The following is an 18,155-nucleotide window of genomic DNA, read 5'->3' as shown; positions in this document are numbered from 1 at the left end:
CTCCTCACCAAAAGAGAAGATGGTGTTCCAGCCATCCAGATATCGCTTCCAGAAAGGCAGCAAGGAACGGCTCCACTTGGGGAGGAAGGTGACATAGAGTGAGTTCTGGAACATGAGCCCGACAGATCTGACGAAGGCCACGGTGTCCTGGGGGATGGGTCGCTCCAGGCAGCCAATACGTTTCTCAAACAGGATGTAGCAAATAGCTGGCAATGCACAAAGGCCATCACGAGAGGTAGTGTCATGGCACCCAGAATCCAGGGGGCTTGAGGAGGGGGAACACAACCTGCCTTTGGCCCCTGCCCGCCCCAGCCCCTGTCCCCACAAGGGTACCTTCCAAGGCAAAGTAGTAGAAATGGTGAGCCATGTCAGACACGTGGTCCCCTGAGGCACTCTCTGCCAAAAGATGGTTCAGGTGGGCCAGGAAGTCGTCAATCACCTCATTCAGAGCATCGGTGTAGAGCGCAGCCTCACTGGGCTTCAGCATCCGCTGGTTCAGAGCTTGGCGTAGCTGGTACCAGTGGTGTCCTTCCCTGTGGAGGATGGAGGAACCGCACACTTGTAAGCAGCTGATGGAGGTTAGATTAGATGGGGTCTTCCCCCTGCCCCGAGACCTCAACAGGGTCTAGGAAAATCTCAGACTCCTAGACTTAGAATTACAGAATCACCGAATTTCAAATGACAGAATCTTGGAATCACAAAACTTCAGAATCTCACTATACCATCGTGGGAGTAGTCAAGATGGGCATCTGGAACCAGACTCCCTGGGGTCAAGTCACAGGTCTGATGATTACTGGCTGAGTGACCTTAGGCAGGTGACTTAACGCCTCTGTGCCTCAGTTTCCCCTTCCATAAAAAGGGAATAATAAGCGTGCCTATCTTAGTAGGGTTGTTTGGACAACTACAGTGCTTAGATCAGAGCCTGGCACATGGCGAATGCTTAAGGAATGTCGACCCTGATTATCTTAGGATGCTACAACTCCAGAATCTTCTGTATGTGAAATGAGGAGGAACTATGATGGTTCCAGTCCTCTGTGTGGTGGATGAGGAAGAAAGGAGGAACAAATGAGGGTTCCTGGGATGCTCAGATTCTGGACCTTCATGCTCTGCTTGACTTAGTGGGTCTAAGGGACAGGGAGACCCACCAGGCAGGTGCCCCAGCCCCTCTTGCTACGGGCATCCAGTAGGGGGTTGTGTCCCCATCCTGGTTAGACAGGGATGCTCACGAGGATGGGACCATGCTTCCCACAGCGGGGCTTCATGTTCAGGAACTGTCCCCACCCACAGCTGTCCCCCAAACCTGTTACCTCTCCTAAGCAAGCTGGGTATGGGCCAAGTTTTTAAAAGCTAGTTGCAGACTAATAAGTACAATATGGTCCAATTTTACGAGGAGGAAAGGAAATCCTAAATATCCGTATGTGTATCCACATGTTTCCACATAGAGTAGAGAAGAAGGACCCACCAAACTGTCAGGATTACTTGGAAGAATGGGATGGGAGTGGGCGGTAGGCAGACAATATTTCATCATTGGAAATTTTACAGTAAGTATTACTTTTGAATTTTAAAAACCAAGATGGTATTTTAAAAAGATAGCCGCTAAAAAGGCTTATGGCAAGAATCGGGGTTTATTTTTTTAATTTTAGAAAATTATTTATTTAAATGAACCTGAAACCCCAGGAGTTTTCTTTATTATGTTGGGAAACCCTGCAAAAAGATCAACGAAAAGTGTTGCTGACAAAGAAATGACAGCCAGAGTAGACTCATGTATTGGAACTTCAGGCTGTAGGGTTTCTCTGAGAGTAAAAAATTCTCCCAATAGTAGCGATCAGATTTGCGGAACTTAAATGAGAACATTTTTGCGGTTGTTAAAATATTTCTTGGGAAGACAATGTTTCATAGAATGAGATGTAAAAATATATATATTTATGTACTTATGCACATATATACGCTAAAACAAAAAAGAACTTATCGTTGGTTAGTAAAATAGCTTTAAAATACATGTATATGGTACAATATAACTAGGAAACTGGCTTTAGAGTAAAAAATTAAAAACAGGTGACAAAGGGGTGCACATAACATCCGGCTCCAATTCTAGATCCTGAGCCACCAATTCCAGTGGTGGCCTGACCTGGCAAAAACCTAAGACCCAAATCTTATCCTTGGGGTCAGACATCAAGTTAAAGAGCTCTTGAAACACAGGCATTCTCTGTTCTCTTCCCAGAACTTCGAGCAAAGGGCTCAGTAATTGTTGAAGTTCTAAAACTGTCCACCTGTGAAGGAACCAGGAAAAAGGGGTGGGAAAAAACCACATGTGATGGGAGAATGGACGTATGGGCATCAAAGACAGATGAAATGCACCCTCTCACCAGTTCGCTTCCTTTCCAAAAGTATCAAGGCATTAATTTCTTGAATTCCAGAATCGGAGAGATCTCGTTCGCTAGTGGCAAGCAATGTAAAACCTCTCTAGGCTTCAGTTTCTTCATCTGTAAAATGGGGATTATAATACTATCTACTTCATGGGCTTGTTGTGAGGATAAGGCGAGATAATAAATGTAAAGAGACTAGCCTGATACCTGGCATGTCACAAACACATAGTTAGCTACTATCCTTGGTGCCATTACCACAACCACCGCCAGGATCAACTCTCGTCTCTTAAGAAATGTCGAAAGCATGAGATGTCAAGCAACTAGGGAAAATAAAAGTCGTTCATTACTTTGGAGCTCTGTTAACATACCACAGCAAAAAGAAACCTGTCACAGGGTGAAAGAGGTGATGGGGATTAAAGACTACATTTATCATGGTGAGCACTGAGTAATGTATAGAATTGTAGAAGCACTATTTGTACCCCTGAAACTAATATAACACTGTATGTTAACTGTACTGGAATTAAAATAAAAAACGATTTTAAAAAACCCTGTAATATACCCAGTTAGAACCTGTGACACTGGGAATGGTTCATCGCCAATGATTCTCGATTGTTTACTTCAATTGGCACATGCGTATATAACATGTTCAGCCCGTCCTCGAATTTGTCACTGCCAAAATAATCTTAACTTTTCTGGGTGTAATTTCAAGGCTGAAACCCACATCTGTTTCAACGTAGGGAGAGCACCTGTGAAAGTTATATGCAACAACAAACCTATAATACATAATTTAGGAAATATTTTTAAAGTCAAATTCAGCCTTCCTAATTAATATGGTGACAATGTTTTTTCAACTACACATAGATTATGGTTCACGTTGCGATATCTTCAACCATAATGTAGAATAATGGGGCTGGAAAGGTCCTAGAGAGAGCTTGGAGGCATTCTACCCCAAACTTCCCATTTTACATATGAGAAACATATGGCCAAGGAAGGAGAAATTATTCATTTGTCCAAAGTCATAAAATACATTAGTGGAAAAGACAATGAATGGCCGCTGGGCTTCAGCCCATCCCAACCACTGCTTTCTAGACTGAGTATCAGGCTCAGAGGATGAAGGGAGAGCCTACCCTGCCCATCATCCCCTGGCTTCCCAATGCCATTGCCCTTGGGCCTGGCCCTCTGAGGCCTTGTACCAGTCCCTTTAGGCCCCAGCTCACGTGGTGAAGGGCCCATAAGCCAGGCCCTGTTGGTCCCGGTGCTCCTTCCATAGTTCCATGTCGTTCCGTACTGGGTACTTGCTCTCTTGCCGCATCACTTGCTCCAGGAGTGGGGCACTGGCCAGGTTCACATGCATCTGAGGCCCTAGGCGGGTTACCCACATTGGACCATACTTGGTCTTGTTCAGCATCTGTGGGGGTCAATGAAAGCTGAATAACCACGGCCCATCCAGGTAGGCATTTACTAGAGAGGAGATGGGATGGGGGAGTATCTGATAATCACACCAGAGCAAGTGGGATGGGCGAAAGCAAATTTTAAAGGAAGTAGGCACTAGGATGGCCTGTGGTTCTGAAAGAACACTGGGGGAAAAAAATGAGCACACAGGAGTTAGAATATTCAAAGCAATGAGTATCTGGCAGAACTGGGAGAATTGAGGTCCTTGGAGAAGCGAGATTTTAGAAAAATGGGATGTGGTAAACGGGGGTATGTTTTGAGGTATAAACATATGGGATCCAAGGTTTTAGAGAAACTGAACCCTTTAGTGAGGTATAATAGAATACCTATGGCTTCTTCAAAGAAGCATTTAAATCTACTGCAGCTTGCTTTCAATGAGATAAAGATAAATACCTCATGTATTCAGTGAGAAAAAAGAAACACAGTAGAAACTCCAGGAAAAACAAGAAGCTGAGAAAGAAAGTCAAGATTAAAATATGAAGTAAGGTATGTGGTATGAATTTATTTTTAACAAAAAAGTTATTAGCTGCTCAGTAAAATAATGATCAACTATTTTATCTTAGAATTTCTAAAGCACTTGACAATCGGTACCCATTGCATCTGTGAAACTGGCATTGGTGTAATGTTTTTATAGATGCTGGAAATGAGGGGGAAAATAAGTATACTTTGAGTTTTGGAGGTAAAACTTAAAAAGAATCCACAAACACTGAGACTAAATTTACTGGCTAAGTTAACACCCACAAACTTAAAGAATTTGAAACACAGTGGTTTCTTACTGTGTTTTACTATTGGTGTTAAAAACTAGATTCTCCTAGGACCAATGCGACCTAATTGCCCTCAATATATTACCCAGTTGCCCAGAATCCACCCCGAACGAACAGCCGATTCTGTCAGTTCCTAGGAAAACAGCCTTGACAACCCACCCCACCGACATCTATTTAGTTTTGTTTCCACTTTCACCTCCCAGTAATGCCTACCAGCGTGGTATGATTTTGAACAGATGATTGTGTGTAAACTACAGGGATTCCTGGAGAGAAACAGGCATATTTGTACATTGCTGGTGGGAGTCTAAAATTACACAAACCTACATGGAGGACAATTTGCTAACATTTATAGAAATTACAAATACATTTATAAACAAAGTATGGGAAGTCTACATAAGGGAATACTATGTCACCTTAAAAAAGGAGGAATCAGCTCCTTGTGTAGTAATATGAAAAGTTGGATTGTAATACAGAAATATACATAACCAAAGTAGATTGTTAAATGGAAAAGAAATATACATAACCAAAGTAGATTGTTAAATGGAAAAGTATGATATCTTCTGTCTAAGAAAGGGGGGCTAAATTAGAATATACAGCATTTGCACGTGCTTTTATAAAGAAATATTGGGTCACATCAGAAACTAATTAAAGTGACTACCGATGGGGCAGGTGGAGGGGACAGCAGTGAGAGGCAAGATTGCACAATGTATATCCTGTCATATCGTTTTGAGCTTTGAACTATGAGAATGAATTCAAATTTTTGATTTTTTTTTTTTATTTTAGAGAGAGAAAGACAGAAAGCGTGAGTGGGGGAGAGAGGCAGAGGGAGAGAGAGAATCTTGAGCAGGCTCCACAGTGTGGGGCCTGACTCGGGGCTCAAACACATGACTCTGGTATCATGACCTGAGCCGAAATCAAGAGTTGGACGCTCAACCAACTGAGCCACCCAGGTACCCTATGGATTCAAGTATTTTTAATCTAAAGGGAAAAAAAGAAAGTGTCTTGCAAAACAATGAGTCATCTGCCACTGATCAGGTAATTCCAGAAAGCAGGAAAGGCTGGTCAAACCTCTCAATTCATGTATATACTCCTTAGATTTATAAGGTTCCATTTTGTAAAAGTACTTATATGTCTGTTTTTCTCTACTGAATTCTTTAGGAGAATTATCTTAAACCTAAGTTTTAATTTGTGATTCCAGTTGGTTTATTTAAGATATTAATGACAGGGGTGCCTGGGTGGCTCAGTCGGTTCAGCATCCAATTCTTGATCTTGGCTCAGGTCATGATCTCATGGTTCGTGAGATCGAGCCCCGTGATGGGGCTCCGCACTGACAGCACGGAGACTGCTTGGGATTCTCACTCTCCCTCTTTCTCTGCCCTTCCCCCGCTTGTGCACACACTTTTTCTCTCTCTCTCAAAAATAAACTTAAAAAAAGATATTAATCACATAATAATAATGATAATAATAGTAAATATTTCCACGGAGCTTAGCATAAACCAGATGCTATTCCAAACACTTTACTTACGTTAGAAATTCAGTCCTCACTACCGCTGTATGAGGGGGGTGTAACATTACCACAATTTCATAAAAGAGGAAACTCAGGCCCAAAGAGGTTGCCCAAGGTCACTTTACTGGGAAGTAGAAGAGTCTGAATTCAAACTCAGACCACCTAGATGGTTCTCAACCACCTGCTCCATCGAACTACAAACAAACTTAGGCCCTTTAAAAATACATACTATTGGGGCACCTGGGTGGCGCAGTCAGTTAAGCGTTCGATTTTGGCTCAGGTCATGATTTCATAGTTTGTGGGTTCGAGACCTGTGTGCTGACAGCTCAGAGCCTGGCACCTGCTTCGGATTCTGTGTCTCCCTCTCTCTCTGCTGCTCCACCTGTGCGCGCGCTCTCTCTCTCTCTCTCTCAAATAAATAAATAAATAAACAAACATTAAAAATTTTTAATAAAAAATAATAAGTAAAAATATATACTATTTAAAACCAACGGAACTATGCAATAAACCAGGGTTCCTCACGGCACTATTGACATTTGGGGCTGGATGATTCTTTGTTGTAGTGGACTGTCCTGTGCATTTTAGGATTTAGCAGTATCCTTGGCTTTCACCCACTAGCATTTCCCTGCCCTCAAAGCTGTACAACCAAAAACATCTCCAGACGTTGCCAAAATGTCCCGAGGGAGGCAAAATCACCCCAGGTCGAGAACCTCCACAACAACCCCAACTTTTTTGTTGTTGTTTTGTTTTGTTTTGTAACCCCAACCTTTTAATATGAGTCTTAATGCTTTAATTTTAGAGGACTCTTCTTAAGAAACAATACCTTATTTTGAAGAAATACTTATCTACAGTTTGGGTTTTTTCTCTTTGTGTTAAGTTCAAATACAATTACATGTTACAGTTTTATAAAAATGCAAATAGAGGTGGGGCGCCTGGATGGCTCAGTCAGTTAAGCATCCAACTCTTAGTTTTGGCTCAGGTCACGATCTCCCCAGTTTTTGAGTTCAAGCCCCACATCGGGCTCTGCAGTGACAGTGTGGAGCCTGTCTGGGATTTTCTCTCTCTCCCTCTTTCTTTGTCCTTCCTCTGTGCTCTTTCTCTCTCTCTCTCAAAATAAATAAATAAATAAATAAATAAATAAATAAATAAATAAACAAACTTTTTTTAAAATGCAGATACTGGTAACCTCTGCGTCATGGTTTATAGATAGGTTACTTTCTTCTTTATACTGTGATTTTTTTTTTTTTTTCAGATTTTCTACCATGATCTTAGAATCAGAAAAAAAAAAAAAAGTCATGTTTTAAAAGACTAGATCAACAACCATTTACTTGGGGACCAGCTTCTTCTCTGGAATCCAAAGCCTCTGGCACCTCTTCCTGTCTGTCAGCTTGGAAGTTTCTGAGGCATTTCCCCCTTTGCATAGGCCATGCTTTCTTTCCTCTTCCTTCATATTCCTCTTCTCAGTTTACTCGGTGGAACTGAACAAGGATCTATTTATGTAGGAACTTATTTTAGAAAGACACCATAATACTTGCTGAAAGAGTGTGCTATGTCTGTGAACCTACCATTAGGCTGTAACCTGAGCCAGTTAGAGAGCCCCAACGTTCTCAGATAGATCCTGTCCAAGTGCCACTTTGCAGAACAGAGTCCCCTAGGGATCATCTTCCAGGATGAATGGGAGGGGTAGCTTCCACCAAGTGAGACTCCAAAGGGGGAGAGTGATGAATTCACTCAACATTTATTTATTGAGCTCATATCCTGTTCCTCCTATACTTATCTAGGGTCTGGGGATACAGCTGTGTGCACAGCAGGAACAGCTACCCTTAGAGAGTTTACATCTCAGTGTATGAGCCACACAGTTGAGAATTTGACTACATATGCTTATAAGTTGCTCCCTAGTTAAGTCTTGTCTCTTCAACTAGATTGAAAATCTTCTAGGTCAGGAATGATGTCATACTTCTTATAATTGCAGTCTTTTTTTTTTTTAACATCTATTCATTTTTGAAAAGCAGAGAGAGACAGAGCATAAACGGGGGAGGGCTAGAGAGAGAGGGAGACACAGAATCTGAAGCAGGCTCCAGGCTCTGAGCTGTCAGCACAGAGCCTGACGCGGGGCTCGAACTCATGGACCGTGAGATCGTGACCTGAGCTGAAGTCAGCCGCTTAACAGACTGAGCCACCCAGGTGCCCCCATACTTCTTAACTACCTCCCATGTTGCTTGACATGCCACTACACACATTTTAGACAATATTTAGCAGATGTCAATGAATCAGGTGGAGAAAAAAGTTGCAGACAACACGAAGAATATGAAAGACAAACAGTGACAGAGAAGCGAGGCGGAGAAGGAGATTCACAAGAAACCAGTAACAGTGGCTCCAAAGGAGTGGGAATTAGTTGTAAAAGCCTGGAAAAATAATCCAAAAAGGAAATTAAGAAAATAATCCCATTTAGAATTGGATCTGTTTTGGACTGAATGTTTGTGTTTCCCCAAAATTCATACAAAGCCCTAGTCCCCCAGTGTGGCTGTATTTAGAGATGGGGCCTCTAAGGAAGTAAGTAAGACTAAATGAGTAATTAAGATTAAATAAGAGTGAGTCCCTGATCCAATAGGATTAGTGTCCTCATAAGAAGAGACATCAGAGAGCATTCTCTCTCTCTCTCTCTGCAAGTACACACCAAGAAAAGGCCATGCGAGGACACAGGGAAAAGGTGGCTGTCTACAAGCCAGGAAGAAAGCTGTCACCAGAAATCAACCTACTGGCACCCTGATCTCAGACTTCCAGCCTCCAGAAGTTAAAGAAAATAAATTTACATTGTTTAAGACAGCCAGTCTGTCATATTTTGTTACAGCAGCCAGAGAAAACTAATACAAGCATCCAAAAGAATAGAATACTCAAAAATAAATTTAGCCAAGGAAGTGAAACACTTGTACATTGAAAACTACAAAACATTGCTGAAGGAAACCAAAGAACTAAATAAATGGAAAGATAGCCCATGTTCATGGATATGGAGACTTAATATTGTTAAGATGGCAGTAATCCCCAAAGTGGTCTACAGATGCAATCCAATCTTCACCAAAATGCCAATGACCTTTTCTGCAGAAATGGAAAAAATCAATCCTCAAATTCATACGGAATTGCAAAAGGCCCTGAATAGCCAAAAATATTGAAAAAGAAAAACAAAGTTGGAAGAGTTATACTTCCTAATTTTGAAACTTACTACAAAACTACAATAATCAAAACACTGTGGCAGTAGCATAAGGATACATATATAGGCCAATGGACAAGAATTGAGAGTCCACCATCTATGGTGAATTGATTTTTGTAAAGAGTGCCAAGACCATTCAATGTGGGGAAAGAACAGTCTCATCAACAAATGATGCTGGAACGACTAGATAACCAAGTGCAAAAGAATTATGTTGGACTCCTACCTCACTCCATATACAAAAATTAACTCAAAATGGATCAGCAACCTAAATACAAGATCTAAAGCCATAAAACTCTTAGAACAAAACATAGAGGCAAATCTTCATGACCTTGGACTTGGAAATGGATTCTTAAATTTGACACTAAAAGCATGAACAATAAAAGAAAAAAATAGATAAATAAGACTTCATAAAAAATTTAAAATCTTGTACATCATAGGATATTACCAAGAACGTGAAAAGACAATCTATAGAATGGGAGAAAATATTTGCAAATCATACATCTGATGAGAGTTTAATATCCAGAATATACAAGAGGTCTTAAAAAACTCAACAACAAGAAGGCAGCTCAGTTTTAAAATGGTCAAAGGACTTAACATTTCTCCAAAGGAGAATACAAGTGGCCAATAAGCACATGAAAAGATGTTCAACATCATTGGTCATCAAGGAAATGCAAATCAACACCACAATAAGATACCATTTCATACCCAGTAGGATGGCTTTAATCCAAAAAACAGAAAATAACAAGTTGTTGGTAAGCATGTGGAGAAACTGAAACCCTTGTACATTGCTGATGGAATTATAAAAATAGTACAGATGCTACAGAAAACCATTTGGCAGGTCTCCAAAAAATTAAACACTGAATTACCATATGATTCAGCAATTCCACTACTAAGTGTATGCCCAAGAGAAATGAAAACATGCCACACAGAAACTTTTACACCAATATTTATAGCAGCATTATTCATAACAACTGAAAGGTGCAAACAACCCAAATGTCATCAATTGATGAACAGATAAACAAATTGTGGTCTACACATGAAATGGAATATTATTCATCCATACAAAGGAACAAAGTATGATACATGCTATAACTTGGATGAACCTTAAAAACATGTGCTAAGTCAAAGAAGCCAGACACAAAAGGTCATATACTGTATGATCCTTTTTATATGATTTACCTGGATAGGCAAATCCATAGAGACAGAAAGCAGATTAACAATTATTGAGGGGCAGCAGGACAGAGCAAAAAGGAGAGATTAATTGGTGACAGGGTGTTTTTCTAGGGTATTGAAAAAGTTTTGAAATTAGAATTAGTGATTTCATAACATTCAAAATACACTAAATGCCACTGAATGGTACACTTTAAAATGATGAATTGTATTATGTGAATTCCCTCCCCCCACCAAAAAAAAAAAGCCTAGAAGTTTCTGGCATTTAAAACCTCCAGAGCCTCAGCGAGAACCTGATGTGAACAAAAAATAGCCCCTCAGAAAAGAAAGAACGGAAAGAGGCTGAGGAATGTCCAGTTGAGTCAGTTCTTTGGTTCCAAAATTTTTCTCAACTGTAGATCAAGGAGGAAAGAGAACCAGACCAACCTTTCCTTTCCACTGTTAATTCCTAACCCAGGACTAGGGATCAAGCTTTGAGGGTTATTTGCTGGTCTGTTTAACTGTTCAGGGAAGAACACAGGGGCAGTCTCTGAGAATGCCCTCTGTTATGCAAAACTACTGTGTTTACAACTTTCCTAGAGGGCAATTTGGCAGGCAATACATGTCAAAGCCCAGAACAAAATCTTTTACCCAATAATTCCATTTTAGGGGTTTATTCTAAAGATGGGCATGATATTTAGTGATATATATATCAAAGCTTTTACACATAAAAAAATCTAAATATACAACAATAAAGTTCAGCAAATTCTGGTGAAGCCATACAAAAGAACACTAGTCAGCCATTTAAAACTGCTATAGGTGTACTTGTTGATATAGAAAGGTATGCATATTTATTAATTAATTTATTTTCAAATACTTGAGTGGTTTTTTGTTTAATGTTCATTTATTTTTGAGAGAGACAGAGAGACAGAACTCAAGCAGGGGAGGGGCAGAGGGAGAGGGAGACACAGAATCTGAAGCAGGCTCCAGGTTCTGAGCTGTCAGCACTGAGCCCGACGCGGAGCTCGAACTCACGAACCACGAGATCCTTACCCGTCTGTATTACTAAGGAAAGGAAAACTGTTTCCATTAGACAGGTGGCTGTGGCTACAGATAAAATACTCCCTGGTCATCAGTTCGTCAAAGCTATACTGAATGTATTGTGGGAATAAATGTGTTAAATACATGTAATATTTCTCTAAACTGTAAGGGATGTTTTCGGTGGGGAAACGCCATGATTAGAGCAGTGGTAGTGGGTTGAGTGGACCACCAGGAGTCCACCTTGTTCTCTCGGTTCAGTCATCCGGTATAAGTAAAGTAGTATGGGATTCCAAGGAAAGGGAAGGGGTGGAAAGGAAGATCACTGTCTTGATCAAAGAACTAGTACAGACAAACATGCTTAAGGAAACAATCCAGGGGTGTCTGGCTGGTTCAGTTGGAAGAGGTGCAACTTTGGGCGTAGAGATTACTAAGATAGATAGATCGATAGATCGATAGATAGACAATCCAACGGTACAAACTGCTCTTCCACTGCGGCCAGTCAGTCCTCATGAGACATGTGAGCTACACGTGTCAGTGACTGACATTACACAGACTGAGACCAGTGGTAAAATTATGTGGCCACTAGGCAATGGTTCCTTAGGGTTTTGGACATGGCACTTGCCTGACCTCACCACCCAGAATACCCCAACTGAGAGACAATTACTGGCTTGATATTGAGCACTAATGCACACTGAGACGGACACGGCAAAGTGCTGTTCTACCTGATGTCCCGTGGGAAACGAGAACATCAAGTGGGTACTGCCTGACAAGCATCCCTGATTATGTGGCTGCAGTACATCCAGAAAATAGCACACCAGCCATTAAGTGGTTAGTCGCCCTCTAGATGTGTTGACTCAGATGCAGGGTCTATGCCAACACCTCAGATTTCTTGGGGGCTTACCTTCACTGAAGTTACTGACAATGCCTGGGCCTGGTTCATGGATAGATCAGCTCAGTTGGGGGCCATGGGGTGTCCTGGGGTGATGCTGCCATGTACCCCCCAAAGAAAATAGTCTAAAACTATGCACGGAAAGGAGAACGCTCGCTGTTGTGAGCTGTGCTACTTGCTCTGGAAAAGACCTCCCCAAATACACCCTGTTACATTTTCACTGACTCATGAGCATGTGGGCTGATGCCTGGCAGTGGAATGCCTGGATGAACAAGTCTCAGCCTCTTTGGCAATGATCATGATGGCAGCAGATCACACAAGACCCATACCCTCTGTTCATGACCCGGAGTGACGCCCGTGGCAAAGGTTTCCTTGGATCAACATGGGTGAAATCAGCAAGCTGAAGAGACCTGTGATACAAATGTAAGGACCATAGCCATCCAGACAGACTGCTGCACAGGGCATGGTACTCCATCCACGGGAGCCCCCAAACAAGGCATAGTGACCGCAGTATGTGAAGCCAAAGAAGGTGGCAGATATGCCCAGACCGCCAGCTAGACATTCCAGTGGTAAAAGAAATTTGGGGGCTCATAGTGAGGGGTACTGGACCTGGCCTGTCCTACCAAACAGACTGTACAGGTCCCCTACCATCCTCTTGAGGGTACCATCGGACATCGATTGTAGCAGACACCTCTTCAAGGTATGACACTACCGTCTCCATCTGCACAGCACGAGGGGCACACTATTCAAAGACCCTTCGATGGACAGTGCTATACATTTGGTTTCCCAAGGGCATCCATTCAAACAACGGTTCCCACTTGAAGTAAAAAGGACCCAGCAGTGGCAGCTGCGTGGAACATTCACTGAACCTTCCATGCCTCGTATCATCCCCAGGAAGCCAGTGCCACTGAAACATGGAGTGGACTCTTAAAGGGGAAACTGAAAAAGATAACTGGATAACCCAGCCTCAGCTCCCAGTGGATGACACACCTAAGAAAGTCAGTTTGGAATATCTATGTGACAATTCACCAGGAGGGTATCTGCCATTTCAACAGAATTCTTCATTGTGAGATTGGAGAGCCAGGAAGAGGCCCGAGATAGGCTGTAAGAGACCCGAGCCGCATAATTAACTCTTCTCATTCCCCCATTTTTCTTCCCACACCTACCCCCTTGGAAAACTAACAGCTACTTTGCAAGTAGCGAGAAGAGTCATGGAGTAAGCTATCCTAACCTGGTGCTTCTTTCGCCATCAGTTCTGCTTGCCGCTCTTGGGCAGTAATAGATATGGATGGTAATGGCCATGAATATAAGGTTTCAGCCCCAAGATGGCCCCGATGTGGGGATGGGAGATGTTCTAGAATGCTAGGAAGTATACAAGGAAGAAATCACTGAGGCACCTCAGCAGGGCTCATGTGAGGGTTAGGACACACAGGAGGATTGGGACAAAAAAGTGAAGGGACTGCTAGGAGGTTGTCACATTGTACACATGGCTGTGGGGAGAGGAATACCTCTGGCTTGTGGGAGATAAGGGGTCATCCCCGGGAGGTTGGAGGTGCAGGGAGGGACTATTAATCTCTCTCTCTCTCTCTCTCTCTCTCTCTCTCTCAGCCCCTATCTACAGACAAGGTGGCATCTGACATGTGGCCAAGTTAACTCAGACCACCACCGCCCTCAACTTGACCACTGGCCAAATAGAATCTCAATCTAAAAACTCTTAGAAACCTCCCAAGGGCCAGTGATTTCAGAAATGGTCAGCCTCCAATAAAGACAACAGGACAAGATTAACCTTCTGGACACTGATCTGGTCTTTTTAGCTTCATCCTGTTACTGTTGGCCTCTTGTTCATTTGTCACAGGCTGCTCCAAACCCTTCAGCACGGGTGGTAATAGGCAACCGTAGTGCCCGGCACTTCCGCGGGGTTGGCTGAGGTGGGGTGTGCGTGGTTGCAACTCCGGTTGCCCTTGGATGGGGCGCCTGGCTGCAGTATATACTCCAAACAGGCCTAATCAACCTACAGGGAGTCACGGTTGTGGTGACTCATCCAATATTGCCAAAGACAGATTTGGTAGGCGCTCCCGTCAGTAGAACTGGAATATTTATCTGATGGGGTATTTACATCCCTGCAAATTCTGGGATATGTGAAGGGTCGGGGTCGAACGGTGGAGCAGCCCAGTACCTATCTATGCACACAGAGACTTGAGCCATAGCTTATGAGTTTTGGCAGAACACTTTGCCATCTTCCTGGGACATGGAAGAACGTCTGTGAGGAGTTGCAATAAGGCCCGCACCCACTCACCTCCTTATCTCACTAGGGAGGTTGTCATGAAACAGTTTCTCATCACCTCCCAGGTTCCGATGAAGTGTGGGGTTTCTGCCCACCCCCACTCAGACAAGAGCTGCAGAACATAAAACCCTTTGGCTGCAGTCTAGAAGGAACGCCTCAGCAACGGGATACCCCATAACTCACGCTGCACTCCTCTGGTGGGAAAAGTTTCAGTGTCGTCTTTTTGAATATGCGGGACAAGGTTCATGGGGAGCCGGCACCTTTGCCTTACTCTTCCTTTCACTATTTGGCAATAAAATGTCTAAATCTAACAGTGGCTTGTTGTATCTTTGCTGATTAAATCAGTCCGGCCTTGGCTTTGCCTTTTCTTGCTTGACATTTCCTCATCAGTCAAATAAGAGAATTCTATTAGTAGTTGATCTCAAAGAGGTGCCCTGTGGCTACACACATGTTAAGGTGAATAACCCGAGGCAGGCCATAATGGCAATTACCAATTCACAGATACAATGCCTAAAATGTACTAACCCACCTCAAGGCAAAGGCTGGTAACCTGGGGTGTGCAGACAGGCTCAGGGGTGGGGGATGGAAAACTGAAATTCTATGCAATACGTGGTAAACAGACTCATTTTTTGTTGTTGCAAAGTGCCATAGCTTTCAGATGTTTAAAAGGTTGTGATAGAGATTCTCTCCTTACCAGATTCTGCTCAGGCTCTTCCCAGCCCTCTTCTTAACTGGGCCTCGGCTGGGGCCTAGAAAGACTTGAACTCACGGACATAGTTTCTAACAGCTCAGAGTAGCCTCCATAGGATGACCTTCATTCCGAGGATAAAGGCCCCTTAAAGTGCCGCCCTGAGGGGTGCCTGAGTGGCTCAGTCGGTGAAGCGTCTGCTTTTGGCTCAGGTCACGATCTCACAGTTTGTGAGTTCCAGCCCTGCATCGGGCTCTGTACTGACAGCCCAGAGCTTGAAGCCTGCTCGGATTCTGTGTCTCCCTCTCTCTCTGTCCCTCCCCTGCTTGCACTCTAAAGAACTTCCTGTTTGTTCCGGCTGACACCTAAAGATAAGGCCTCTGTCCAGTCTCTGAGGAAGTATAGGAGTCCTGCTGAGAAGCACCAGTTAACTAACCATATGAGTTTCACATGGACCAGCTGCCCCCCTTCCTGCCTTTTGTAATTTTTCATTTCCCTGACTCTGATCAAGGGCCTGCCATCCTGCTCCCCGCTCTCTCCCTCTTTTAAAAGACATAGTCACCCCTGCCCACACCAGAATGGAGTTTATCTCCTTCCCCTCCTGACAGCCACTACTGAATAAAACCTGTTTTCACCACTCTAACTCATGTCCGCTATGCTTACCTTTGACAGCTGTGGGCACCTTGAAAACTCGAAAGCAACACTGAGCCGAAAAGCGGAAACTACAAAAACCTCCCTCAACCGAGGAGTGGAGGAACACATTGTGGCATATCCCCACCGTGGAATATTAGTCAGCCATAAAAAGGAACAAAGTACTGATGCTCACGTGCTACAACATGGATGAACCGTGAAGACGTCACGCTAACTGGAGAAAGCTTTTCACAGTAGAGCACGTATTCAATGAGCCCATTTATACGAAGTATCCAGAACAGGCAAATCCACAGAGGCAGAGGATAGATTAATGGTTGCCAGGGGCTGATGAGGGAATGAGGCCCCGGCGGTGCTAAAGAGCACGAGGTTTCCTTCCGGGGCAACGGAAACATTTGAAAATTGATGTGGTAATGGTTGCACAAGTCTGCGAATATACTAAAAGCCGTTTAGTTGTTCATCAGGGTGGATTCTATGGCATGCGATTATATCTCAAAAAAGCTGTTACAAGAAAAAAACAAAACAAAACACTAAAATCTCCCCTGGAAAAAAGTGATACCGCAATGCAAGGTTCTATTTTCCTACTTAGTGGCCTGTTTAGTTTAGTGACTGGTAGACTCCTTAGGGAGGCTCTCAGCACGGCAAAAACTAAAAACAAAAAACAAAACAAGCAAACCAAAAACACAACAAACACTCAAAAAGCAAGTAAATAGCGCCAAGGACAAAAGTAAACTCACAAACCTCACGTACTGTTTTGCCAGCGTCACTAAACCTGCCCCTAAAAGTTGGCAGGCCATCAGTTGGATAAACAGAGGGAGAGAGGTAACTCTAGGCACGGGCCACTCCTTTGCCTACACTGGCAGATGGTCAGAAAGAAGGCCCACTCAGGGTCAAAGGTGAAGAGGAACCCCGCTGGGACCGTCATGTCTCAGTGCTGTCAAAGCGTCATGGAGAATTTAGCCCCAACCCCCTCACACAAGTGGAATTCACATTTCCGGGAGACAGAAGGTGCTAAATAATTAACAGCATTCCCAGGTTCTCCTAGCTCTCAACCTTGCCTTGAATGATCTCCAAGATCAGACCAGCCCAGGGGCACTATTTGGACTTAGGATGAGCAGGATTACTTTATTTGTTATTATGAATATTTTAATGTGGGGAGTTAAAGAAAATAACATTATAAATGCACATGCACCCATGCACTCAAATGAAGAGAACTGTTAATATTTGTCATATTTGCTTCAAATCTTTTTCCAAAAGAAAAATATTTCCAAGTTCCTTTCTTGTCCTTCCCTTTGCCCTCCCTCCCCAGGACAACCACTATCCTGAATCAGAAATGTATCCTTTCTGTCAATGTTTATATAATTTTATTGTATATATAGGTGTCCAATGACAGCTTATAGTATTTTTGTGTGGTTTTTAATTTACAGAAATAGTATTCTACTGTACCTATCATTCTATACTCAACCTTGCTGTTTTGAGACTTTTGGTTTTTTGTTTGTTTTTTAAGTAGGCTTCATGCCCAGTGCAGAGCCCAAGGCGGGGCTCGAACTCACGATCCTGAGATCAAGACCTGAGCTGAGATTAAGAATCAGACGCTTAACCGACTGAGCCACCCAGGTGTCCTTCAACCTTGTTTTTGAGTTCTTTATTGATACATTAAGAGCTTGTGCATTTATTATGACTGTTGTATATTGTTCCATTGTATGACTATATCACAATTTATTTATCCTGCTTATGGGTATTTAACAGGTTTCTGAATTTTTGATTTTACAAACAAAGCCACAAAAAAAATGTTGTGCATGCGTGTAGCCCTTACTTCAATCATCATAAAAATGTCTGGTTTTATGTAAGAAGACAGAACTGTCATAAGTTACTAAAACATGTACCAGACCATAGGACAGTAAGAATTTCCCTCTGATTTTGCACTCGTAGAGAAACAATGGGCTGAGGATACAGGGTGATCCATGAAAAAGCATTGCCTGGGACACCCTCAGAGAGGCCGTCAGGGAAACAGAAACACTGCCCACCCCCCACTTACACCCCTCACACACCCAGAGGAAAACCGCAGTATGTTGAGGGCACTCTGCCCACAAAATGGACGAGTCTCAGGTGAAACAATGAGGGCGTTCAAAGAACAAGGACTGCACGATCAGCAGGTG

The 18,155-nt window shown here is 42.9% G+C and overlaps 1 protein-coding gene across 2 annotated transcripts in view; it reads right to left on the bottom strand.

Annotated features, from left to right (window-relative positions):
- Nucleotides 1–18,155, bottom strand: part of LOC122226651 (sterol 26-hydroxylase, mitochondrial) — a 30,697-nt gene that overhangs the window by 2,367 nt on the left and 10,175 nt on the right. The window contains exons 1-4 of one of the 2 annotated variants that reach the window (XM_042950185.1): nucleotides 15,355–15,507; nucleotides 3,584–3,774; nucleotides 334–533; nucleotides 9–206 (exon numbers count right to left, since the gene is read on the bottom strand). In XM_042950185.1, the coding sequence (XP_042806119.1) occupies nucleotides 9–206; nucleotides 334–533; nucleotides 3,584–3,774 (589 nt within the window). In that variant the 5' untranslated portion in view covers nucleotides 15,355–15,507. Of the gene's footprint in view, nucleotides 1–8; nucleotides 207–333; nucleotides 534–3,583; nucleotides 3,775–15,354; nucleotides 15,508–18,155 lie in introns of those variants that run through there. The other variant, XM_042950184.1, reaches the window with a different exon arrangement.

This window comes from Panthera leo, chromosome C1 (assembly GCF_018350215.1).
Source record: "Panthera leo isolate Ple1 chromosome C1, P.leo_Ple1_pat1.1, whole genome shotgun sequence".
Classification (NCBI taxonomy): domain Eukaryota; kingdom Metazoa; phylum Chordata; class Mammalia; order Carnivora; family Felidae; genus Panthera; species Panthera leo.
Note: the sequence above shows the minus strand (reverse complement) of the source record. Positions and strands in the feature narration are given on the sequence as shown.